Source organism: Grampus griseus, assembly GCF_964374135.1.
Source record: "Grampus griseus genome assembly, chromosome: 3".
NCBI lineage: Eukaryota > Metazoa > Chordata > Mammalia > Artiodactyla > Delphinidae > Grampus > Grampus griseus.
In genome coordinates this window covers 34,410,111-34,437,828 of record NC_139019.1, presented here as the reverse complement: position 1 = coordinate 34,437,828, position 27,718 = coordinate 34,410,111, and the positions used below count along the sequence as shown (strand labels likewise).

General features: G+C 38.9%; 1 protein-coding gene and 1 pseudogene across 3 annotated transcripts in view; one reads left to right on the top strand and one right to left on the bottom strand.

Annotated features, from left to right (window-relative positions):
• OXCT1 (3-oxoacid CoA-transferase 1) overlaps nucleotides 1-27,718 on the top strand; it is a gene marked incomplete at its 3' end in the record, with an annotated part of 144,804 nt that overhangs the window by 47,633 nt on the left and 69,453 nt on the right. For both annotated transcript variants that reach the window (XM_082649836.1, XM_082649835.1), the window contains exons 8-9: nucleotides 23,614-23,721; nucleotides 25,150-25,264. In XM_082649836.1, the coding sequence (XP_082505962.1) occupies nucleotides 23,614-23,721; nucleotides 25,150-25,264 (223 nt within the window). The remainder of the gene's footprint in view (nucleotides 1-23,613; nucleotides 23,722-25,149; nucleotides 25,265-27,718) is intronic.
• Nucleotides 2,231-2,809, bottom strand: LOC309820298 (peptidyl-prolyl cis-trans isomerase H-like; annotated as a pseudogene). The gene has a single exon. The product of its transcript is annotated as a peptidyl-prolyl cis-trans isomerase H-like (transcript).

Sequence of the window (27,718 nt, the reverse complement as noted above, 5' to 3'; positions counted from 1 at the left end):
GCAGTGATGACTTTTAAGGTGAGCATTATGGACCCCTTATAGAAAGGAAGGTTCTTATAAATCTGTCATTTCATTAGCTTATGAAATGACAGATTTATAAGTTGCATGCAGTCAAAAATTGATGGCCACTCTCTGCTGTCATATTTTTTTTTTTTTCCCCCCCGGTACGCTGGCCTCTCACTGTTGCGGCCCCTCCCGCTGCGGAGCACAGGCTCCGGATGCGCAGGCTCAGCGGCCATGGCTCATGGGCCTAGCCGCTCCGCGGCATGTGGGATCTTCCCGGACCGGTGCAAGAACCCCTGTCCCCTGAATCGGCAGGCGGACTCTCAACCACTGCGCCACCAGGGAAGCCCTCTGCTGTCATATTTTAAATGGAGGATTAGCCAATGACCTATTTATCTCTTTTTGTACTTTGGCGCAAAAGATTCAGATATTCTGGTTTGGGATGAAAACTAACCTTTGTTCCCTGATGAAACATGCTTGTACTGAATATCCACCTTGAATTCTTTTCATTGAAAGTAACATTAATTGTTTTAGGGGGCGTAAAAGAAATGAAATGAATAAAGAGGGCCTCAGATATTCATTGATGCTTCATGTTCAACTAAGTGCACACCACTACCTGCAAACGTCAGAGAGACTAAGGGTCAAGAAATAGACCCTTATTTCTTTAGGATGCTGCACACTCTTACATATAAATAAATTAGTCTGCAGGTGTGTTTTCACTGCTTCCTTATGAAAGCTTTGCCTTATTGAATTTTCACAGACTCAGGAAAAGGTATGTTTTATTTAGTTTGTTTTTAGATGAAATGGTTTGAAACAAACGGTTAATTTGGGAGAAATAATGAAAGATTAGAAACCAAGGATGACTTAATTGTTAGAAAGTACAGTAGTCCCTCCTTATCTGGGGTTTCACTTTTCACAGCTTCAGTTACTTGTAGTGAACTGTGGTTCAAAAATATTAAATGGAAAATTCCAGAAATAAACAATTGATAGGTTTTAAATTACATGTTGTTCGGAGTAGTGGATGAAATCTCACCCGCTCCAATTCTGTCCCGCCTGGGATCCCCAGCCGTCAACATCTGCTCCTGACACCCAGCCATCAACATGGCTTGATCCAGGATGACATGGAGCAGATGATCTTCCTTCTGATACATCGTCAGAAAGTCAGTAGTAGCCTAACATTACGTCACAGTGCCTATATCATTCACCTCACTTCATCTCGTCACACAGGCATTTTATCATTTCACATGGTCACAAGAAGAAGAAGGGAGAGCACAGGATAGTAATGTAATTTGAGAGAGAGCAAGACCACATTCACATAACTTCTATTATAGTATATTGTTGTAATTGTCCTATTTTATTATTAGTTATTGTTGTTAATCTCTTTTTTAAAATAATTCTACAGCATTTCTATTTATTGATTGATTGATTGGCTGTGTTGGGTCTTCGTTTCTGTGTGAGGGCTTTCTCTAGTTGCGGCGAGCGGGGTCCACTCTTCATCGCGGTGCACGGCCCTCTCACTGTCGCAGCCTCTCTTTTTGCGGAGCACAAGCTCCAGACGTGCAGGCTCAGTAGTTGTGGCGCACGGGCCCAGTTGCTCCGTGGCATGTGGGATACTCCCAGACCAGGGCTCGAACCCGTGTCCCCTGCACCGGCAGGCAGACTCTCAACCACTGCGCTACCAGGGAAGCCCTGTTGTTAATCTCTTATCGTGCCTAATTTTTTTTTTTTTTGGCTACGTTGGGTCTTTGTTGCTGCGTGCGGGCTTTCTCTAGTTGAGGCGAGTGGGGGCTACTCTTGGTTGCAGTGAGCGGGCTTCTCATTGCGGTGGCTTCTCTTGTTGTGGAGCACGGGCTCTAGGCGCACGGGCTTCAGTAGTTGCAGTACTTGGGCTTCAGTAGTTGCAGCACACAGCCTCAGTAGTTGCAGCATGTGGGTCCTAGAGCACGTAGGTTTCAGTAGTTGTGGCACGTGGGCTCAGTAGTTGCGGTGCATGGGCTCTAGGGCACACGGGCTTCAGTAGTTGTGGCCCATGGGCTTAGTTGCTCCACGGCATGTGGGATCTTCCCGGACCAGGGACTGAACCTGTGTCCCCTTCATTGGCAGGCAGATTCTTAACCACTGCATCACCAGGGAAGTCCCATGCCTAATTTTTTTTTTTTAAATGAACAACTTTATTTACAGTTGAAAACTTAAACACAAAATCTTGGCTTCTGAATCTGTGAGGTCTCTTGATCAAATGGGGCAGCAGCAGGCAGGGAAGCAAACACAGGGGCCAGTCCAGATTATCTTACTCAGGAGCATCACCCCGAGCAAGGGAAGGCCTGATTCAGTCTTCCTCTGGACTACATCTCTGCACACTGTGAGATCACCACAGGCAGCTTGGGCTTATTGTTGGGACCTGTGGGAATATTCTCAATCTTTCTCATCACCAGAAGTCCATCAATGATTTTTCCAAACACCACGTGCTTCCCATCAGCCAATCACATTTAGAGCAGGTGATGAAAAACTGGCCGCCATTTGTTCTGGGACTACTGTTTGCCACGAAAAGCAGGCCTGGAGCTGAGTGTCTAAGCTTAAAGTTTTCATCTGCAAACAGCCCCGCCAGTAGATACTAGTGACTCCAGGACCATCTCCATTAACAAAATCTCCACCCTGAATCATGAAATCGTTTATGACCCTGTGGAAGCTGCTCCCTTTGTATCCTGTTGGAACCCCATCTTTTCTGAATTGTCCAGTGCAGAACTGCCTAAAATTCTCAGCCATCTTAGGCGCTGCGTCTGCAAAGAGCTCCATCTTCATGCAGCCAACTTCCCTTGTGTTCTACCCAGTCCTTCCACAAGCCAGTGCCTAATTTTTAAAAATATTTATTTATTTATTTATTTTGGCTGCTCTGGGTCTTAGTTGTGGTGTGTGATCTTTTAGTTGCGGCCTGTAGACTGTTAGTTGTGGCATGCATGCAGGATCTAGTTCCCGGACCAGGGATCGAACCCAGGCCCCCTGCATTGGGAGTGTGGAGTATTACCCACTGGACCACCAGGGGAATCCCTATCATGCCTAATTTAAAAGTTAAATTTTATCCTAGGTTTGTATGTATAGGAAAAAACAGTATATATAGGGTTTGGTGCTATCCACAGTTTCAGGTATCAACTGGGGGTCTTGGAACGTATCCCGTGTGGATAAGGAGGCACTCCTGTAATGGTTTTCTCTTCTGTTCTTCATTCCGTGAAGAAACCAAGACCACTCATGTCCAGGAGTATAGGTCGCCTTCTCTCCGATTTGGCATCTGAAATTTAATGTTAATTTCTGTCACTGAATAACTAAGCCCACATTCAATTTCTTTGAAGAGAATTTTAAATCCAAATCCCATGGGAGAGAAGTTAAACAGGAATCTGAAGAACTTAGTATCTCTTCTGTGCTTGCTGTGAAAAGGAGCTGGGTTATTAATTTAAAGAAGCTATTTTAGTTTCCTTAATAATTACGGGAAAGGATACAAGTTTTGCCTTGCATTCTGAAAAAGTTCTTTTCAGTTTAGAATTTCTTTTTAAATTTTGGAAAAGGTTTGCTGGCATAGACAAAACTCAGGGAAGAAAAATTCAATATTACGAAACTCAGACAAATACAGGTTACCTACAAAAAGCTACAGGATTAAGGCTGTTGAGTTTGAAAGTTTTGGCATAATTTAAATTTCTCTCAATTTGAGGAATTTACAAAGCTCATTCATTTTGAGAATTGGCATCTCAGAAGTGGAATTAGACCGTTAGAAAGAAAGGGAGTATTAAATGGTATTTTAAAGCCAGTTCCATAAACCAATTCCTGCTATAAAAAGTAGTTTAGCTGCTGGTTTATTTATAGATATATTTCCCCAATGCTTTTGGCATTATGTTTGCACCCAAAAAGTTTTCACTTACTTTTCCTTTTTGTGGGTCCATTTTTTTTTTTTTTTTTTTTTGCGGTACGTGGGCCTCTCACTGTTGTGGCCTCTCCCGTTGTGGAGCACAGGCTCCAGACGCGCAGGCTCAGTGGCCATGGCTCACGGGCCCAGCTGCTCTGCGGCATGTGGGATCTTCCCGGACCGGGGGACGAACCCATGTCCCCTGCATCGGCAGGTGGACTCTCAACCCCTGTGCCACCAGGGAAGCCCGTGGTTCATATTTTTAAATGTACAAAGTAGCATTTTATATGTGGATTAATGAGGACTAGATTTTATAAGGAGAGAACAAAATAGAATGGAAAATTTTTCTTCATAAAATTCATTCCCAGGAAATAGGAGGGGCAGTAAAATGGTCCAAATAGAATAGATACAGCTAGGGCATGCCTACACAAAGTGGAGTAGACTCCATAATTGAAATGTTTTCAACTGTGGCAATAGCAGATAAAGGAGATATAGCCTAATGATAAAAGCAACAAAAACAACAGCAGCAGCAGCAAGTACTATTTATACCGTGAACTTACGTGCAAAGCACATAAGATCATCTGTTATAATAACCCAGTGTGGTAGGTTTTATTATCCTTATTCTATAGAGGAAAGAAATGAGGATAAGGAGAGGCTTTATGATAAAGCTAATAAGGGAGAGTTAAGATCTAAAAACATTTCTTTCTGCCTCCAAAGCCATGTTCTTAAGTACAAGTGAAGAATGATAGGTGTATTTTGTTTTATACTTTGTAGTGTTAACATTTAAAATATAATTTATTACCTCTTTAAGGGCAGGGGCTTAGACCTTTAGCTAATTGAATTTTTCAGCCAAGTATAGCTCCAGCACAATGTTAATACTTCCATAAACACAAAAATCATTCAGAAATGTTAACCTCTTAAAACTTATAAAATCAGATAATCTCCTGAAAGCTGTGAAATGAGAGCCTTCACACTTGAGAAGGTAGAATGGTTCCCCCCAGTTAAAAATGATGTAGATGATACTATACAGTAGTTTGAAACCAAGATAGAAATTTTAGGATTCTGTATAATAAATACTGCTAATGATTATCTACTTAAAAAATAGGAACTTCCAGTTTCTGTTCTGGCATCTAAGTAGCTTAGTAGTCACCACTCCTGTTCTCACAATAAGAAAGTGAACAAACTGAAAATCAACAGACAACAATTTGTTCACAATAATAGTTTTAATGTATTTCATAATTATAGCTTATGGATGAATGAAATGAATGATAGCAATGCTTTAAAGGACAGGAGAGAGAGATAAGAGTACTGTGTCATAGGGTACTTGCACTACCCGTGAGGTGGTATAGTGTTATCTGAAAGAAGCCTTGGATTAGTTGTAAATGTATATTGCCAACTCAAGCATAACCACTAAAAAGGGTAAAAAGAGAGGTGTACAGTCAGCTGTATCCATGGGTTTCACATCCACACATTCAACCTGAATTTGCTGATGTGAAACTCATGGATACAGAGGGCTGGTTGTAATGAACATTCTAGGAGAGGAGAAAAAATGGAATCATATAAAAAGCTTAGTTAAAACCAGAGAAGGAGGGACTTCCCTGGTGGTCCAGCAGTTAAGACTCCACGCTCCCAATGCAGGGGGCCCTGGTTTGATCCCTGGTCAGGGAACTAGATCCCTCATGCCACAACTGAGAGCCTGTATGCCACAACTAAAGATCCCGCATGTTGCAATTAAAATAATAAAAAGATCCTGCATGCCGCAACTGAAGATCCTGCAGGCGTCAGTGAAGATCCTGCGTGCTACAACTAAGACCTGGTGCAGCCAAATAAATAAATAAATATTAAAAAAAAAAACAAAACAGAAGGCAGAAAAAGATAAGACAAAAGAGAAACAAGGACAACAAATAGAAAATGTAACAACTATGGTAAATGTTAATCCAACTATATCAATAGTCACTTTAAATATTAATGGTCTAAGATATACCAGTTAAAAGACAGAGACCCTCAGATGGGATTAAATGAGACCCAGCTATATGTTGTCTATAAGAAACCTGCTTTTATATATATTTTTTGCAGCTTTATTGATATATATAATTGACATATATAGCATTGTATAAGTTTAAGGTGTACAACATGTTGACTTGATACACTTACATATTATGAAATGATTACCACTATAGTGTTAGCTAACATCTCCAGCTCCTCACATAATTACCATTTCCTTTTTATGGTGAGAACATTTAAGATCTGCTATCATAGCAAAACTGACTTCAGAGCAAGGAAAATACCAGAGATAAAGAAAGACATTCCATGATGATAAAAGGACCAATTCTTAACAAAGACATAAGAATCCTTAAAGTGCATGCAGTGACAGTGGTTCTTTTTATTTTTTCACACTCATTATGACCTTCTGAGATACCAGCACCAGCTGCCCCATGCCATCTTCACAGCAGTTTGGGTCCCAGCTCTGTGCAGCCCCTTTCCTAAGCATCAGTTCAACCACTTTCTTTTGCTGCTCTTGCAGTTACTGTATCTGTGTCACCTCAGTGCTTCTTTTTTGCATTTTTAGTTCTCTAATTCCTTATTTAAATTTCCTTTATTAAAATAACTGACAAAAATTAACTCAAAATGGACCATAGACTTAAATGTGAAATGCAAAACTATAAAACTTCTAGGGGCTTCCCTAGTGGCGCAGTGGTTGAGAGTCCGCCTGCTGATGCAGGGGACGCGGGTTCGTGCCCTGGTCCGGGAAGATCCCACATGCCGCGGAGCGGCTAGGCCCACGAGCCATGGCCGCTGAGCCTGTGCGTCCTGAGCCTGTGCTCCGCAACAGGAGAGGCCACAACAGTGAGAGGCCCGCGTAGAGCAAAAAAAAAAAAAAAAAAAAAACAACTTCTAAAAGATAAGAGAAAATCCATGTGAACTTGGTTGGGTTTGGCAATGCCTTTTTAAATACAACACCAAAAGCACAATCCATGGTCAAGACATCTGTACAGACACCTCACCAAAGACAATATACATATGGCAAATAAGCAGATGAAAAAATGATCAACATCATATGTCTTTAGAGAATTTCAAATTAAAACAATTCGATAGCACTACACACCTATTAGAATGACTAAAATCCAAAGCACTGGCATCACCAAGTGCTGGTGAGAATGTGGACAACAAGAACTCTCCTTCCTTTTTGGTGGAAATGTACAGTGGTAGAGCTGCTTTCGGAGACAGTTTGGCACTTTCCAATAAAACTAAACGTACTATTGCCACATAATCCAGCAGTTGCATTCTTTGGTATTAACCAGCTCTCCTGGTTGGAACACTTGGAAGATTAACAAATTGCCTGTTTTTGTTTTCATATAGAATATATAGTGGACTTGTTCACACTCTGAATCTGAGCCATTGTTGAGTTTGATATTTGGTTTCTTGTGTTTGTCCAAATATCCAAGAACTATTAGTCCTGTGTTCTGACTTTCACAAGGAAATAAAAGTTTCATTCTTTCAAGAAGTTACTGCATGTGTGACCATGTATAGATAAAAACAATATTTCACTTAAATGTGGAAAATGGACAATTAGCTAGAAAGCCATTCTAACTGCACACTGGGTCAAGTTCATAGCTTATGAAATCTACAAATTACCCCCTTCAGAGTTGCTTGGGAAGATAGTTAAAACGTGACTGTTAAGTTTACAAATGATAAGGATTGCTATATGAGACACAGTGATTATCTTAGATGATCCCACAATATAGTTGCTGAGATAGGACTAACCTGAAATTAGAAGTTGTATATAGAGCAATGGGTGCTAAATTTAATGATAAAGATAGTAATTGCTATGGGATTCTGATGGTTGTTTGCATGGTTTATGGCTCTAACCTCAAAGACGCCCTTTCTAACAAGGCTAAGGCCTTGTTTCTGTAGATATTTATATATGGTGGATTGTAAATGAAGAATAAGACTTAAGGTATTTTACACTCTGTCTTGGCTCACAGGTCTAAGAACATTTGAGTGGGGATGGGCCAAAATGGGGTGTGGAGACACATCTTCCATAGAACCAACGGCCTTGAGGGAAGAAATGGAATGGATGTCTCTTGGTTTGATTTCCTTACTTCCTGTTTGTTACTTATATGTTTGCTTTTATAAAATTAGGATCATATTTTATATTCTTTTTTCATTATGTAAAACATTAAGAATGTTTTTGGAGGTCACTAAATGTTCCCCAAGAGGATATTTTAGTAGTTATACTCAAATTTATATTAATAACTCTATTGTTATACTTTTATGTTGTTTTTCCCTCGCTATTATTAATAATGCTATAGTGAATATCCTTGTTTCAGTGTATGTGTGATGATTTGATGAAATTCCTAGAAGTGGATTTTTGGGGTGTGTGCCTCAACATTTTATCAGCTTTTGATAAATATTGCTGAATTGTTCTCTAGGAAGGTAATTTCAATTATAACTCTATAATGATATTTAAAAGTATCATTTTCAGCCATTGTTGACAATATGGATATTATACTTAATTTTTTTTTTGGATAATCTGCTAGGTGAAAAAAGCTGTCCTGTTTTTGTCCTGTCCTGGTTTTGATTTGCATCTCTTTGATGACAAGGGAGTTGAATATTTATTGGTTGTTTGTATTTTTTGTGATTTTATGTGTTGTTGTAAGTATTACTATCATTATTTGAATGGGAATGTCTGGTATTTCATTTCCAGGTGTTCTTTGGTGATGAGTTATGTAAGAGGGAGAAAGAAAATGTGCAGGATTGTGGTTGACACGTGAGCTCTGGAGTTAGGCTTTTTGGATTTGAACCCAGCTTCCTGAGGGATCCCCCAGCTGCTGGTCCCCAGGCAAGAACTTGATTGGCTATAGCTAGTAGAATATATAAGGAGGAGCATCTTAACTCTGAGTTACGGGAGTAAAGATGGCTAAGGCTCTCAGAAAGAAAGTAACCATGGCTGGCAGCTTACCCCCAGAACCCCTTCCTAAAATAAGGTGTGAGTCAAGTGCTCTGTTGATTCACTGTTTTGAGACAACTCTCTAAAACTTACAGTCATGGTTTCCCACAAAATCACCTCACTGCAAATGAGGACGTAGATCCTGTTGAAAAAAAGAGAAGGGAAGAAAGGGTAAGAGGGTATTTCTAACATAATCTAATGGTTTTGGAATCTTTACCTGTGATATTCTCTCTCAAAAGGTTATTGAATAATAAAGCACAGGATGCCTGACATAAATTGAGGAGATGCACTCTTATGAATTGTCTTATTGGAAAAAAGGCCAAAAATTCCATTTATTAATTTTGCCTTCACCTTTATTTTAACTAACAATTTTTGACCTACTTATCAATTTATTCCATGTTGGTCATAAGAATTTAGCTTGTGATTTTAAAGTCATTCCTATTAAAATAGCAGTGGCTTTCCTCACTCCTTCCAGAGACCTTGTCAAAAAATGTTATTTTTTCCACCTCAAATATAGATTTAGCCTACAAATACTGAAGTGATAATTAGGGCTTATGCAAGATTGTTTCACTTGAAAAATTAGCTGCTTTTTTTTTTTTTTTTTAAAGTTTTACTTTCCAAATCTTTCTAGTTTGAGAGTATAGCTAAAAAAAGAAGGTATTTTAAAGTCATGGCTTACATAAATGATTTAAGTAAGAAATGTGTGACAGGAAAAATGAAAAACATTATTCATTGACCCCTTTTGTGTTACTGGTTGTGTCTCTTTTAAATGCATTTTTGCATGTGTCATTATTGTAGCTTGAGCATCTAGCATATGTCAGCCTCCCCAAATTAGAATATATTCAAATTTCTCAATGGCCTTTTATCAGGCTCCTAGAAAAGCCAGGTGCACAACCAAAAATTAGTAAAAGTGAGAGAATGTAATTGCCAAGGTGTTGAAAATTTCTTTCTGATGAGAAGCCACCGTAATCAAAAGAAACTGCCCTAGCAGCATCAGTTAAGGTGGACTCTCATGTGAGATTTTTGAAGTATGAAGGAAATCACATTTCTTTTTTGTTCAGGTTAGATGTTACCATTTCTGATAGCTCTTCCAAAGTTAGGTTCCTCGTTCCATAAAATAAGCATTTCACACTTCTTTCTGCCATTCCTGTTTCTAGGTACACGAAATTCTTTCACAGGTACCATCTTTCCACATTCCTCCATAGAACACATCCTCCCCTGACTCCAGGCCTTTGCCCTGGCCATTCTGGCTGCCTGGAATGCCCTCCCCGTCCTTCGTTCTGTGGCTCATTTTCTGCCTTCTCACCGAAGCTTTTCCTCTGTTGTAGCATTTATTACTTTGTTATATTGTGGTTAGCTGTTCGCCTGTCTCTTCCAGTAGGACTGAGCAAGAACCTCGTGGGACCTTGTCCTATTCATCTCTGTATCCCCAGTACAGGCACACGATGCCTGGCACATAATAGGTGCTCACTGAATGATGTTTGAGTCACTTAGCCAGAAGGTTAAAATATAAGCGTCACTTTGCAGGCTTAGAAACGTTCTGTTCATTCTAGTTGATTGCCATTATCCTGCCGTAGTCTATAAGAAAGTAAAAAATGCCTTATGTTCAGTGGTTCTTCCTGACGGCTTTATAGTTGAGGTCTTTGTTGGGCCTTGCTTTGAGAGGCTTCATAATCTGCCACCAGGTGTTCTGTAATTCCCTTCCTTATTTGGGTGACTAGGTTCCTCTGATTTCTCTGGGATCACTAACTCATGGTGTGCCTTTTAATGCTGGCTGGAATAGATAGTGTGTCGGATTCAATAGGCTTTTATTGCTCAGCTAAAGGAGAACAAGCCATATGGTAGTTAACTAGCTTTGCAAAAGATGATAAATTAGTGGCAAATAAACTGGCTTTGTAAATGCAACAGCCTGGTTAGTCAGGAGAGAATTGGCATAGCATATACACAAGTGCAGAGGAGTGCTGAAGGTATGCTAAGTGGCATGGAATTAAAATCATGTGTTGCCTTTAACAAAGTACACCCAGTAAAAGGGGATTGATCTAGGGCTCAATAATCCAGAATAATTAGAAAGATACTGTAGGTTAATGTGTGTACTTTGAGGTCTTTGTTGTGGACCATCCAGCAACTGATGTAGACTTATAACATGTAAGGGCTAGAAAGAATATTAGACGTCACTTAAATTTCAACTTTCACATTTTAGAGATGAAATGGCCTTAAGTGGTTCTCATAAGAACACAGTACAAGAAGATATTAGACCTAAAACCCAGAATCTACATCTTTTGACCCCAAATGCAGTTCTCTATATCATACTCTGTTATCTTTTTTTTTTTTTTTTTTTGCGGTACGCGGGCCTCTCACTGTTGTGGCCTCTCCCGTTGTGGAGCACAGGCTCCGGACGCGCAGGCTCAGCGGCCGTGGCTCACGGGCCCAGACGCTCCGCGGCATGTGGGATCTTCCTGGACCGGGGCACGAACCCTTGTCCCCTGCATCAGCAGGCGGACTCTCAACCACTGCGCCACCAGGGAAGCCCTGTTATCTCATTTTCTAAGGATAGCAGAAGTCAGTGAAATACATGGCATTAGAATCATGCGGACAAAAATCCTTCTCTTACAAACTACTGACATCGTAAATTGCTCTCTTCTATCAATCACAGCCACCTTTTCTTTAATGGAAGAAGGTAAATGCTGTCTAAAAGATCAGTATGCTTTTTTTTTTAACATCTTTATTGGAGTATAGTTGCTTTACAATGGTGTGTTAGTTTCTGCTTTATAACAAAGTGATTCAGCTATACATATATCCCCATATCTCCTCCCTCTGCGTTCCCGTCCCACCCTCCCTATCCCCCCCCCCCAGGTGGTCACAAAGCACCGAGCTGATCTCCCTGTGCTATGTGGCTGCTTCCCATTAGCTATCTGTTTTACACTTGGTAGTGTATATATGTCCATGCCACTCTCTCACTTCGTCCCAGCTTACCCTTCCCCCTCCCCGTATCCTCAAGTCCATTCTCTATGTCTGCGTCTTTATTCCCGTCTTGCCCCTAGGTTCTTCATGACCTTTTTTTTTTTTTTTTAGATTCCATATATATGTGTTAGCATACGGTATTTGTTTTTCTCTTTCTGACTTACTTCACTCTGTATGACAGACTCTAGGTCCATCCACCTAACTGCAAATAACTCAATTTCATTTCTTTTTATGGTTGAGTAATATTCCATTGTATATATGTGCCACATCTTTTTTATCCATTCGTCTGTCGATGGACACTTAGGTTGCTTCCATGTCCTGACTACTGTAAATAGAGCTGCAATGAACATTGTGGTCCATGTCTCTTTTTGAATTATGGTTTTCTCAGGGTATATGCCCAGTAGTGGGATTGCTGGGTTGTATGGTAGTTCTAGTTTTAGTTTTTTAAGGGACCTCCATACTGTTCTCCATAGTGGCTGTTTCAATTTACATTCCCACCAATAGTGCTGGAGGATTCCCTTTTCTCCACACCCTTTCCAGCATTTATTATTTGTAAACTTTTTGATGATGGCCATTCTGACTGGTGTGAGGTGATACCTCATTGTAGTTTTGATTTGCATTTCTCTAATGATTAGTGATGTTGAGCATCCTTTCATATGTTTGTTGGCAATCTGTATATCTTCTTTGGAGAAATGTCTCCTTAGGTCTTCTGCCCATTTTTGGATTGGGTTGTTTGTTTTTTTGATATTGAGCTGCATAGCATGTTAGCTCAGTTGGTTAGAGCGTGGTGCTAATGATGCCAAGGTCGTGGGTTCGATCCCCAGCATGCTTCTTTTAATTGTCATTCCTAACTTTTCAAATATGGCGTTGAGTTTTGGGGATGAACTACGTATTCTCAGAAGACATTTTAGATTCGGGACCTTGATCAGCTTTATCCACTGTAGGTTTCAGTGATTGCTGTGAATGATAACTTTAGAGTTAGGACTGGTTTCCTAGTGATGACTAGAGGCTGAAATTCAATTTGTTGGAAAAAACTGAAAACTGAAGCCAAATCAGGCCTCTGTACCCGACACCAAATTAACTTTTGGAGACAGAGTTTTGGGTAAAGTAGAAATGAATAGCTTTATTGCTTTGCCAGGCAAAGGGGGCCACAGTGGGCTGATGTCCTCAAACCATGTGTCCCCAGCTGGGGGGGTATTGAGAAGTTTTGTAGTAATGGTTCAAAGAGGGCATGATCAGCTTGTGGACATTCTTCTGATTGGTTGGTGGTGAGGTAAGTGGGATTCAGCATTCTCAACCTTCTGGTTCCAACTGGTCTGGGGTCTACATGCTTGTGAGCAGCATATCATTAATTTCTCCCCTTTAGTGGGGGTTTTAGTATCTGCCAAACAGCTCAAAAATACTGTTATGGATATCCCTTGATGGGGAACCAGGACCCCGCCCCAAGGCTGCATTATTGTCTCTCTTGACTGTTCCTCCCTTGTCTCTGCATCCCCTCCCTTCCCTAATTGTCAACTGTTTGAACCTGCCTTTTGGAATGCAGGGAAGGTCCTGGAGGCTGAAACCTATTTCCGGTAATCAAGAAATGGGGAACACTGAAAGACTTTTGCGCCCAGGAGCCCCACAGGTCCTGCTCGGTATCAAAACAAGTGATGCCAACTGTAAAACTGATTGTGTGTCTCTGCCAGTTGTCCTAAGGGAAGAGTCATTTGATCTTAATGCTAAAATCACAGTTGAGAGTGTGATGAATATGTTTGAATGTCTTTAGGACTTAAAGGTCTAGTTTTAGAAATTGAGCTACAGAGAGAGGAAAGAAAGTATTTTGTTTTGATGTTTGTTTATTTTTGCATCTTATGCCTACTTTATTACACTAAATCAGGGAAAACGAACATGGCATTTTAATTTTCTTAATGAAATAAATAGGATTCAACTTTGCTTACTGCTTCCTAGAAATGAAAACATACTGAGAACATTTAGAAGATTAAATGACAAATAAAACTCTTATTCAAAGTGGCACATGCTAAACGATTTTAAATTTAGGAATTGAGCCATTCACAAACTGAATTCGAGTCACAGTCCCTGCTGGGTTAAGCAACTATTATCTGTGTTGTGGAAATGTTAGAGTTTAACCCAAGTCTTCTTTGCAGTTTGTGTGTTAAGTACTGTGTTCTTGAATTATAAAAAGCTCCAAGGATGATTAACAGCCCCCAACTGAAGGAAACAGTCTTAGAAACTAACCTTTTAAAGTTTTAGCATCTCTAATAGACAGTTTTTCTGTGGCTGTAAAACCCAACACAAATGTTTTTCTCTCCTTGTTTCTCCATAACTCTCTTCATTAAAAAATGTTCCTAGTTAATTCTATTAATTATATCTTGTCTTGCTGTTTTTCTTGGATTATGTGTTAATGGTGTAATTTTTTTCTTACTCTTATAGATAAGGCTGGTGCTTTGAATGAATACGTTAGAAGTATTTTAATTCCTTTGGGTAGATGTACTCATTTTAATTACTTCTTTGGATTTGCTACAGTCTTAATAAGATTTTCTTTTAGAAAAAGGTAGGACAGATAAAATTGGATATTTATAATACTGCCTGCATGTTATTAAATCACATACTTAGTGAAGGTTGGCATTTTTTGGTTAAATAAAAAGTGAGAAGACAGAATGCCATCATGGACTAGACCACATGTCGTATTAGTGTCAGTGGAAATGAAAATAATACCATTAACTGCTTTTGAATTTGTTTAAAAACACTTCTTCCATTCTACATAAACTATTGGGATAATCCGTGAAGTGAGTAATACTTTTTTTAAATCCGTATGTCCTATTTTGCTGCTAGGCACAGTTTTAGTAAATTAGGTTATTTTAGGTAAAGCTTTTCTTCTAATGAGTTCAAACTGCTTCATCCATTTTCCTTCTCATCCCATGTTTTTAAATGAGACATTGTAGGGAGGAAGAACTGCTTTTGTTTTGTAATGAGGAACATGAGGTGGAAGGTGATTATCATCAACTCTGAGGTTGGACAAGTGGAGAAAGGAAGAGTCTTTTGTTGTTCTCTGGGTATCTCTGTCACATTATGGTTTTTTTGCTGGTGGTTAACTAAACCCTTTTATTTCCTAGAAAATGTTACTAGGCCAGGTATTATTTTACAATATTAACTTTGATCCGTGCTTAATTTCATTCACTTAATTGGCTCATTTTATTTTCCTAATCAGTAGAGGCCATTTTCTATCTTCATTATATCAACTATTCTTTCTGGCCTTGTGTCATAATCCAATTTGATAAGTGTACTGTTTAATTTTTATACATTTTATTCCAGAGACGATGTAAAGTAGCTTATAAGACACAGAAAATATACAAGATAACATCAATTAAAAGTAGGGGGCTTCCCTGGTGGCGCAGTGGGTGAGAATCTGCCTGCCAATGCAGGGGACACGGGTTTGATCCCTGGTCCGGGAAGATTCCCACATTGCCATGGAGCAGCTAAGCCCGTGCGCCACAGCTACTAAGCCTGCACTCTAGAGCCCATGCTCTGCAGCAGGAGAAGCCATGACAATGAGAAGCCCGCACACCACTCGCTGCAACTAGCAAATGTCCGCACACAGAACAAGGGCCCAACACAGCCCCCCCCCAGAAAACAACAAACAAATAAATAAATTAATTTTTTAAAAAAAGTAGGGCTCTACGAAGAAAGAAAAGCAATGGTTGTGCTTTAAAATGGAGCTAGGACTAGATGAAAAATTATACTGTAATGGCAAACAAAAGATGTCAAATAAAAATTACTCATTTAGGGTCTTCCCTGGTGGCACAGTGGTTAAGAATCCACCTGCCGGTGCAGGGGACATGGGTTTGAGCCCTGGTCCAGGAAGATCCCACATGCCATGGAGCAGCTATGCCCATGCGCCACAACTACTGAAGCCCGCACACCTAGGGTCTGTGCTCTGCAACAAGAGAAGCCACTGCAGTGAGAATCCCATACACCGCAATGAAGAGTAGCCCCCGCTCTCCGCAACTAGAGGAAGCCCACGCGCCAGCAAAAGACCCAACACAGACAAAAAGAAATAAATAAAATAAATAAATTAAAAAAATTTACTCATTTATATAGTTGATAGTACATATAATTTTTTAATTTAATTTTTATTTTATATTGGAGTATAGTTGATTTACAGTGTTGTGTTAGTTTAAGATGTATAGCAAAGTGATTCAGTTGTACATATACATATATCCATTCTTTTTCAGATTCTTTTCCCATGTAGGTAACTACAGTATACTGAGTAGAGTTCCCTGTGCTATACAGTAGGTCCTTGTTGGTTATCTATTTTATATATAGTAGTGTGTATATGTTAATCCCAAACTCCTAATTTATCCCTCCCTCCCACCATAGTACATATAATTTAAAGGAAACTAATAATTAAGTGAAGTACAACTATTCTTGCTATTAAAACTAGACAGAATTTTATCTTAGGCAGTGTTTTAATTGCAAGAAAGAGCTCTTTATAACTATGGTATAAAGATACAGGTTTTCTCTAAGAGCATACTCTTCTTGGAGCATTAAAAGAGTGGTTGGGCTCCTAAATCATTGTTTTTTTACCCAAACTTTTGCTAAATACTTGGAGGTCATGAGCCTGAGATTGTCTTCTCTGACACAGATGGGAATATATCTGTTCAGAATTGCCTGTTGCACCCAGACCCTTGCCCCTTAACCATAATGAACTCAGGATGTGTTCCCTGTCTTCATTTAAGGCCTTGATAAAGACATTGAACAGGATAGGACCAAAGACATCAAAGCACTAGCACAGGGGTTCTTTCCTAGTCTGGGGTCTCCCTGAGGCCAGAGGGTAGAAATGGGCCATGGTTATGGACAAATCCCCTGTCATCTTAAGAGGGACTTTACAGGTCAGGAAACATTTTTATGTGAGGAGATATTGTAGCTTTCATCAGATTCTTAAAGAAGTATGTTTCCCCCAAAGTTAAAAACCTCAGCATCAGAGACCTCTAAGACTTTGTCAAGCCATCAGGTACTTCTGTGGTTCTTCTGTTATCTACCTATCTGTACATCCGAATGGGCTCCCTGTTTTCTTCTCTGTTGTATCTAGTAGGTGCTTAATTAATATTTGTTGATTTAAAGTGAATGAAACCAAGTCACATTTTCCCAGTATGTCTATAAAACTCTAACTTGAGGGAGTTGGTCAGGTGCTTTGTGAAATCTTACCCTGTGCTTTTCTCTTGGCCCAGCAATGAGCTAGCTAGATCTGCAAGTTAATGAAGTTCATTTGGCAGGGTTTGGTGTGGGGAAAGACTTGTATTGGTGTCTAGCAGTATTCTTTTCTCTGCTTATGACCTTATAGACCATTTGTTCAATAATCCTTTTTGGCGGGGGGCGGTGGCTGCACCACACGGCATGTGGGACCTTAGTTCCCCAACCAGGGATCAGACCCGTGCCCCTTGCAGTGGAAGTGCAGAGTCTTAGCCACTGGACCACCAGCGAAGTCCCAATAATCCATTTTAAGACACTGGTGTGAATCAAGCCCCAGTTTGAAAAGGAGTATATTTGTGTATTTGCCTCTCTCCATCTGCTGACATCTGTACCATTTTTTACTTGACTGTAATTCTGTGGCCATATTTTCAGGCTCTTTAAGAATCCTGGGATATCATTTTTGTGGGTACAGCCTAGAATTAATTTGGAGAATCTAGGTATCTCTTCTTGGAATTCAGTTCTTCCTTAGCCATATTATTTCTGCCCTTTTCTTCTCCCTGATGATGAAGTCAGGAGTAAAAGGGAATTGAACTGCTGTGCTTTATTCTGTCCTCTCTCTCTAGCAGTCATGATGACCATGTCTGAACTCCCCATCAGCAACAACAACAAAATCACCCCAGAAACCACTCTTTCATCATCTTCAGTATTTGCACAGGACTGATCTCATTACAGTTTTGTGCCCTTTGACCTACCTGTTAAAGTTTCACGTGACGTCCATTTGTCCTAGGTCATGTGTGTCTCTCTTTTGTATGAGCTCTTTTTTTTTAATTGAGGTATAGTTGATTTACAATGTTGTGCTGATTTCTGCTGTACAGCAAAGTGACTCAGTTATACACATTTATACATTCTTTTTTATATTCTTTTTCCATTATGGTTTATCCCAGGGGATTGGATCTAGTTCCGTGTGCTTTACAGTAGGACCTTGTTGTAATAGTTTGCATCTAAATGTAATAGTTTGCATCTATAGTACTAACTCCAAACTCCCAGTCCATCCCTCTCCCTCTCCCCCTCTCTTGGCAACCAGAAGTCTGTTCTCTATGTCTGTGAATCTGTTTCTGTTTTGTAGATAGCCCTTTTAAAATATGAGGAAGCACATGGCTATCCATGTTGTTATATTCTTTCTGTATATACCATTCTCTCATCGTCAAGATGATCCGTTTTCATACTGTCAGAATGGGGGTTTTGAGAGCCTCACATCCCTCGTGAATCCATCTGTCATTTAGAGTTTCTGACCCCTTGATCCTGATCCTTATTTTTTTCTCTCAACTTTTCGAAATCTGCTTTCCTTCAAAGAACAGGATACATTTCTATGTATGCCCGGGATTCAGTTCCTGGTTTATTACAAATTCCAGTTTTACATTGTTACTTTCCCTCAGGGTTTCCATCATTTCTACTTTACCAAGCAGTTTATCCTTATTGGTTAGAAGTCCTGAATCATGGTTTCTCTCACTGTTTCATTCTGAAAACTAGAACTTGTCAGAAGGCAATATAGAATTTATCAGCAGAATATGATGAATAGAAGATGTTCAAATAATTGGCATCTCCCATGATATCACCATCTTACATCACTATCTTGTTTCTGAGTTAGTTTTGTCATTTCTGTTAAAGATAAGCCATCTACATCTTTAGTTTGGTGAGCACTCTGATTATATGGCCATTAGTGTGATATTCTTTCTCCTTTTAAAGTCACTTTAAATATATTTTACCACATCTCATCCTAGGTCAGTGGCTTCCCAGGCATGTGCCTACTTTCTTGACATAGCTTGTTCTTTTGTCAGCTTATTTTCACTGGACATTGGAGAATGTCCATTAGCATGAGGTCCAATCTACAAGGTTTCAATGACTATGCGATTGTAGTTACAATCGTTTATAAGGTTGAAAATTCATTAATAGCCACTAATCTTTTCAGTCTTTGTGCGTTTCTATAGAGACATCTAAGACCCTATGTATTTGACCCAGGCCTTTTTAGCTTTCATGCCATTTTCTCCTATATTTTTGTACTATAGTCAAATTACGCCTTAGCATGAAGCTTAAGAAGATGTACACCTTCTTGCTCCTTTGGATATTTTGGGAGGGATGCCCTGCATGCTGACCCCCCCTTTTGCTCCACATTTCCTCTTTCTCTTCCCCATTTTTCTGGGTTAAATTAGTATCCAGAGCACCTCTGCATCTAGCTTGTAACTTTTTCTTTATTGCTCATTGCTTCCCTCTTCCATTTTTCTAGTCTTCCAAGGCTTTTTTTTTTTTTTTGCTAATTTGGGATTACCTGGTGTTATAAGATTCTAGCCATTATTGCTGTTATTGTCTGCTTTGAAAATTTCTGGACAAAAGAAGAATATTCATCCTAAGGCTTTTTGAAGATTAAAATGACTCAGGAAAAGTATCTACAGTGTGATTCCTCCCCTTCCTCGCACCACAGGCCTCACTTTGTATTACACAGCGAGGTTTGCAGGTGTGCAGCTTTTTCCACTAACAACCTTCAGGGCTGGGCCCATTTTTGTGGCTATACCCGACTGAGGTTGTCAGTAAAATAAAATTAAAAAATAAGAAGGTTATTGCCTTGCTGCTCCTCTGTTACCTTACCTGAGATATAATGTTCGCCAAGTAAAAACAAAAACACTTGTCACCTGAGGATGAATTCTTATCCTTCTTCGAACTTTAAAGTACGACTTTTCAGAATTATAAAGTAGGAAGGGTGCAGGGTAGAGAAAGCAACCTTTTAAAACAAAGTTCAAATCAATAATAATTAACATTTCCTAGCCTCTATTTTCCTGCTAATAACCAAAGACAAGTACTAGTTAGAGAAGCCTCAAGTGTCTGGATTTCTGGACGTATCAGATGGTGCTGCATAAGGACTATGCATCGTGCCAGGGAGAAGCCTGGGTTGCTCTTAGCTACCACCTCTCCTACATCTTGACCTTGTCCGAGGACACTTAAACATGCCCAGTGCTTTGCACTGAGACTTTTTCTTTGTTCTTTATTCTCTATCTTACCCACTTCTGATTTCAGGAGGTACATTTCTGCCATGCTTAGTGAGTGCTCTTGTGAGCTTTTATTTTTACTTCTTCCTTAACGAACTTGTTCTATTCATCTTTTTCTTTTCAGATTTCCTTTGACTCTCATGTTACTGCCTGATCTCACCAGATCCCCCCTCTCCCCCACTACATTGGTTCTTTCTCACTGTTATTTCTCAAGATCACCCAAAACCAGCACAGAAGCCTTCAATTTCTTCAATAGCTAGCATTAAGGTAGTTCTGCCTCTTCAGTTTTTTAAAAATTTTTTATTTGTAAAATCTTTTCACAGATTGTCTGAAAACATGTTTTCTTCTTTTGGTTTGTACGTCAAATATTTTCTTCCTCTGCAATTAACTCTGCTAACCAGCTCTGAGAAAGCTTTGATTTTTGTATAGAAATTTTCAATACTGTTGAGTATTGATATTGTGTTGACAAATACTGCCCATGCATTTTTGACAATATGAAAATCATTCATATTAGGATGACAAAGACTGAAACTGATTATGTTTAACCAGATTCTTGCTTTTCATCAGAGTTGTTTTAGCAGGACACATTCTTCCACTCCATTTGTTGTGAAAGTCATGATGTAATTGCCCTTGGTAAAGAAACTTGGTCTTAATTTGGTGGTTTTTGTCAAAACTTTCTTTGGTGGAACCAGAAGAAAATCACTATTGGTTACCATCAACAGTTTTGGTTTAAGTGAAAAGGGTTGCTTTTTTTTCTTTTCCGATATGTTTCTCACTCCTGCTGAAGGGTAGATGTAGGGAGACCAATTAGGAAGCTGATGCAATAATTCAAGCAAGAGACAGGAGGGCCTGAACTTTTGAAATAGCATTAGGTATGGAGAATAATTTGCATTATCTTCAAAAATGTAAACAAAAAGTGTTTCCATAACTTATTTCATAATGCTGTAAGTGCTTTTAGAGTTTAGAAATCACAGTTTTTCTTAAGTCTCTATTTTCTTTTTAACATGTCCTTTTGGTACATGGCTAACTAAGCAATTTATCACATCCTCCACTTTTGTATTTCCTAGTTTTGGAAACTATCTACTTAATGTCTATTTCAGCTTTTAAAAAAATTTTGTAGGTTTTTCACCTCTTGATTATAAAAGTAAAATTAAACAAAAATAGCTTGGCACTGTCACCTAGGGATAAAAATGATTAACATTTCAGTGTTAATTTCCTATGTGTTTTTCCTCTCAGTTTTTTGTAGATATAGAAATAATTGAGCCAAAGAGCATATCTGTAAATATTTATATAGAATCTTAGATTTTTATGAAGCATTATGTTATGAGATGTCATTAAATATTATGAGAGCCATAATACTGATTTATCACGTGGATGCACCATATATATTTTACCATTATGCTATTGTTGATCCTTCAGGTTGTTTCCAACTCATTGTTATTTTAACAAATGCCGTGGCCAATATTTTCATGAATAGTCATTCTTCACATATATCCTCAGGATAAATTTTTAAAGTCAAGAACTTCTTTGAAGGCTTGAATCGAATAAGTGTAAAGATGTGAATGAACCCTAATGGTTGAAATTTCCAACTAGTTGAAGAGGTAGAAGTAGTGCTTAGCTGCTCTGCATTTCCTGTGTCCACCTCCTGTTTACCTGGTCACCACCTTGGATGCATTGGGCTAGAAAAGAATCAATAGGCAGGAGGCCTAGTAACCTGATGAATAAGTAAGAAAGTGAAGGCTGTGCTCTTGATATATCAGAGCATAGAGAAGTTTGGAGGAGAAGATATGGAGTACAGTGATGGGGAGTCCCCTTGCCTTCTGACTCATTCTCATATGAGTATAGATGGACATCTCTACCCACTATTTCAACTTGGATGCCCACATGTTTATTGACTCTTCTTTGGAGTTTCTGTTTTAGTTTTGTTAAGATCCTTCTGTTTACCGGAGAAGATAGCTTTTATCCATTATGTCCTATTCTTTTTCAGCTATTTAGAAGTAGTGCACAATAATGAAAATGACTCTTGTTAATCCCTGTTATTCTTTCATTGTGGAGGGAGTGTGGTGTGGGCATACATGGTAGAATAGCAGAAAGGAAGGGGGGTGCTTAACCTCAAAAACTTCTGGAGAGTTCAGTTACTAGTTTAAGGGGACAGTATAATACAACTCTCCTTGTACAAGTCAGTTCGTTTGCAGATAGTTCTTTGCTTTGGGTATGACATCTATTAAGCTGAGCACTCTCAGTCTTCAAGACGATATTTTTCTTGGCACCAGAAAGATAATTTTGTTTTTAATTTAAAAAATATTTTTAATTAATTTGGCTGCATTGGGTCTTAGTTGCGGCACATGGGCTTCTCTCTAGTTGTGGCATTTGGGTTCCACAGAGCATGGGCTCAATAGTTATGGCACACGGGCTTACTTGCCCCATGGCATGTTGGGATCTTAGTTCCCCGAATAGAGATTGAACCTGCATCCCCTGCATTGGAAAGCAGATTCTTTTTTTTTTTTTTTTTTTTTTTTGCGGTACACGGGCCTCTCACTGTTGTGGCCTCTCCCGTTGTGGAGCACAGGCTCCGGACGCGCAGCCCCAGCGGCCATGGCTCACGGGCCCAGCCGCTCCGCAGCATGTGGGATCTTCCCGGACCGGGGCAAGAACCCGTGTCCCCTGCATTGGCAGGCGGACCCTCAACCACTGTGCCACTAGGGAAGTCCCCAGAAATATAATTTTTTGATCTCAACGATGTTGACTGTAGTTTTTCTTGATCCTTGTTATTCTGAGGTTTTTTTTTTTTTATGTTCATGTAAAAAAATGATTTATCTTCTTTAAAAATTAATTCTAAAATAGCAGACTAACTTGGGGCATTCAGTATTGCTATAAAATTCCCTTTCGCTCTGTGAATAACTTTAATTCTGATTTTTAGAATTTCCAGTTATTAGTTAATAATTCCTTTTTCAAATTTCCATATTGAAATTAATGATCAATCTTAAAGTAAAATTATTTCAGCAATTGCAGTTCTATCACGATCCTAGGAAGCTAATTACAGGAATAAATAAAAATGGTTACAAATAGCATTTGTATCTATATTTAAAAAGCAATTGACCAAGCAGATGTTGTTACAGATTTTTGTCTTTGATACGATAAATTTCCCATTAATTTTGAAAATCTGGATTTAAGGGTTGTGCTTTCAGATTTTGCATAGCTGAGCTGCAATTTGTGAAAGTTCAAACAGCTGTACTGACAAACCATTTGACAAATTTGTAACTGAGGCTGTTTTAAGCAAAGTTTTAGAGCTTTATGTTTTGTATTTTATGTTCAGACACATGTATTTGAATTTCTTCTATTTTTGTGGATCTAGAAGTTTGTATGTTTGCATGTGTGTTTATTCTTTCTCTCTCTCTGATTTATATGTATATTTGTGCCGTGCATGTGTGTGTGTATGTGTATATGTATACTTACATTGTACATCCAGCCTAAGTTGGTTGTAAGGATGCATATACTTCATCTTTTTTTAATAAAAAATATTCAGTTTAAGCTCTCACTATATAATTAAATTTTTTTTTCTTTTTGCCTAGGTTGAAGAAATTGTGGATATTGGATCATTTGCCCCAGAAGACATTCATATTCCTAAGATTTATGTACATCGCCTTATAAAGGGAGAAAAATATGAGAAAAGAATTGAGGTAATTGACTTAGCTTGTCTGTCAGTATTTATGGATCTGACTGTCAGAGATGTGTCCCTGGGGCTATTCTAGATGATAAGGAATTAGAGCTGAACAGGAAGTCTTGCTCTGAATCTTAATAGGAGCTTCTCATGTGTCTATCTTGAAGGGACATGATTGTCTATGTAATTGTCCAGTTCAACAGTTCCTTGTGTATATCATCAAATTACATGCTTCTCTAGGCTGTGTCTTCTAGGCTTTTGTAACTGTCCTAATTTATGATGCATAGTTTCGGCTGGCTGTCCTAATGGGTAGAGGAGGATAATCAGGTCTTTGGTGGCTTTACCCCTGCTGGACTCTTAGTGTTTGAGTGTTCAGAACTGTCTATCTATCTTGAAGTCTTTGCACATTATAGAGTCCAGACAGAACATCATTTCCCATGAGTGTTGGGCTCTGGGCAGCTGGTGGGTATGAGATCATGGCAAGGAGTGGGTACCGGGAACATTGGAGGTACTCTAAGGCTACTGAGAGCATGAAGACCAGCTGGACCAGAATTGATATCAAGATTCAGAAGTGTCTAGGGATCGGCAACAGAATAGACACGCAGTAAGAGATACCGTGGATTCAGAGATACCCTCTACCCGCGGACATCAAACAGAAAGGCATTCTGCAATCTAAAACTAATGTCAGGGGCCAGGGATCAAAAATGGGACATTTGCAAACAGAAACCAGAGTCTGTATCAAGGAGATTTAGTAACAGAAATAGTTTTCTGGCTGGTTTCTGGATATTTCTATGATTCAGTTATAGCAAAACCAGTCCAGACTCTGCATGTGGAAATAGGCAGTTGGCAGCAGCAATACCTGGTAAACACATTCTCACAGCCCTGCAAAAATGAAGTCCCAAGGTCTGTTTCCTTTTCTTTATTCTGGCTCCATCCCAGAGCACCTGAGGAGAGTTCAGCTGCAGGAGTCTTAGAGGAACAGTAGTGGCACTCAGTGTGACAGTAACAGAGGAATTATTTGCTTCAAGGAGACAGAACAATTATATCTTCCTCTTCAAACATCTGACCTCTTTCACTTACTTTTTATTTAATTAATTAATTAATTTGTTTGTTTTATTTATTTTTTAAATTTACTTCTTTGGCTGCAGTGGGTCTTAGTTGCAGCATGTGGGATCTAGTTCCCTGACCAGGGGTTGCACCCAGGCCCCCAGCATTGGAAGCGCAGTCTTAGCCACTGGACCACCGGGGAAGTCTTTTCACTTACATTTTAAAGAATTATTTCTGTCATCAAATTTTATCCATAGTATTCTTTTTAAATTTAAAAATTCTCTACATTATATTGCAGATTTGCCTTATAGTAGTAATGGGAGAGAGTTTTGTATTTCATTAGTGTTAAAATACAAAGTATACCTCAACCATGAATAATTTACTTCTGTTTATTTTAAAGCGTTTATCAATCCGGAAAGAGGAAGATGTAAAAACCACATCTGGTAAACCTGGAGATAATGTAAGGGAACGTATCATCAAGCGGGCAGCTCTTGAATTTGAGGATGGCATGTATGGTATCCTTTATTCCTTGCCCCCTGAGCTGGGCAAAGACGTAGCCCTCACTTTTTACATATTCATCAGGTTACTAGGCCTCCTGCATAGTGATTCCTTTCTAGTCCATTGTAACTTCTAAAGCAATTGATCAATTTGTACAGATGTGGCATCTAACCTAAAGGTATCAAGATAAATGAAATTAGAATTATAATCCTTTTGCCTTCTTGAAACAAAATGGTGACTGAAAATGTCCTTAGCTGTTCTCTAATATATAAGGAATTTCAGTATAATTTGGCATGTGGCTAAGGGTAATTGGGAGAAGAGATTACCCAAGGTGAGGGTTTCAAATCTCAGAAGTACTGCTTATAACCAGTGCTATTTACTTTCTCTGTGTTCTGACATTTACATACTCATTGAAACGTAAGATCCAACTTCTTAACAACCTCTTGTTTCCCCTGACAAAGATTCTGTGAATGTACCCTTTTATGTCTGATGTTTTGTAAGGGTATTCAATGAATGATTCAAATTCTGCTGTAGGTATTGAATACTTTGTCAAAAAAGAGGTAGGTGAAGATGGTTTGGTGCAATTAGTGTTTGGATTTTGAATGTGTTTAAATAACAGTGAGTCTATTCACCATTTTGTTGATTTTCAAGACATCAACTGTTGAACTATATAATACAAATAATACGTATAAATTCAAATAGTGTATGATAAGATAAATATTTGTTGAATGGTGAATCCAGTAAAGCCATACTTAAAGGCCTGGGACAGGAAGTAGTAGAAACATGACATGTGTCTCCATTCTCTGAGCTTCCCCTAGTCCATAAAAATCTTCTTTCAGACTGATATTGACAGGAGAACTGTTTTTTTACTTTCTTTTTACCTCCACCACTTCATTTTTCTTTATCTTTCAGTTTATACATTGGGTTATGGTGGGAAGTCACATAGGGGAAGAGAGTATAATAGTGCTTCCTCTTCCACCTCCAGTATCAGCAAGATATAGAGTCAACCAAGTGAACTGAACAGGTGAAAGCTAGTCTCTGGGTTTTCTTCTTACGTCCAGTCAGTTGGTTTACCATTGATATTTTAACACTGACTCTGATAACGCTGATTTTTAGATATAATGGATTCTAGGTATCCTTTATTCACTGTCATTGTATTGCCTATGAAAAATATTTGCAAGTCAGTTCATATAAATGGTCTTTCCATAGCACCTACTCTTTTTCAACCCAAATTACATAGGCTTTTTTCTCCCTGGTATTTGACTTACTAAAAAATACTAAAGAACTGAGAAAATTATAGCATATGATGAAAGAGGGGGGGTATAAAACTTGTAATTTGGGTTGCCCTTACCTGAAAATGCCTGCTTATAATTATAATGGAATTAATACCTCAGTGTGTTCGATGCATCACTGTGAGAAATGAAGTACAAATAAGTCTGCACTAGATTGTGATTTGGTAAGAGGTGAACCAAGAAGCTATCATCACAGCTTCATAGACTTACTGTATTCACAAGAGGTGACCTGGCACGTTGAGTTGTCCTGCTAGCCTTTGTAGTCTATAATATGGCAGCATATACAAACTTTATCTTTTCTGGACTTCATTCACAAAGCACTCACTGTTATTAGAATCTCATCAGAGTGCCATCATTCTTTGCACTAATTGTGTCAAAGTCTGTGGTTTGCAGTGGTAGTGGACAGCAATTCCAGACAGCGTCAGTTTTTGTTTGTTTTTTTTTTTTTTTGGCCAAAGTGCACAGCTTACAGGATCTTAGTTCCCCAACCAGGGATCAAACCCAGGCCCACAGCAGTGAAAGTGCCAAGTCCTAACCACTGGACCACCAGGGAATTCCCACAGACAGTGTTAGTATTTCTTATCTGGTCAGCCTGCTTGTATTGAGAGGCAAGGTCGAATCCACACCACTGCATACAAGTCAGAACTTTGATCACCTAAGGAAGAAGATTTAATACTCTCAGTTAGCTCTTCTTTAAGAAAAAATTTTATTGAAGTGTAGTTGATTTACAATGTTGTGTTTAACTTCTGCTGTATAGCAAAGTGACTCAGTTATGCATACATAGATTCTTTTTCATTATTGTTTGTCACAGGATATTGAATATAGTTCCCTGTGCTATATGGTAGGACCTTGTTGTTTATCCATTCTGTATATAATAGTTTGCTAATCCCAACCAGTAGCTCTTTGATGCTGTAACACAGCTTTTGTTTTTATATGGTCTCAAATGTGTTCACTGAAGCTTAAACATCCCCACCATCCTGTTTATGTCTTAAGGAAGGTTCAGTTACCAATGGATGTTATCACAGTGATCCAAAGGAATCTATACAATTTAGGCAGACATTCTGGTGTTGTCATAAAACTTTTTTTAAAATTCAAAAATGGTAGCCCGTTTTAGAATATTTTAATCATCTTTATTTTCAGTTGCAGTTTTGAATAGTGAAAAATGCTTTTAAACAAAGG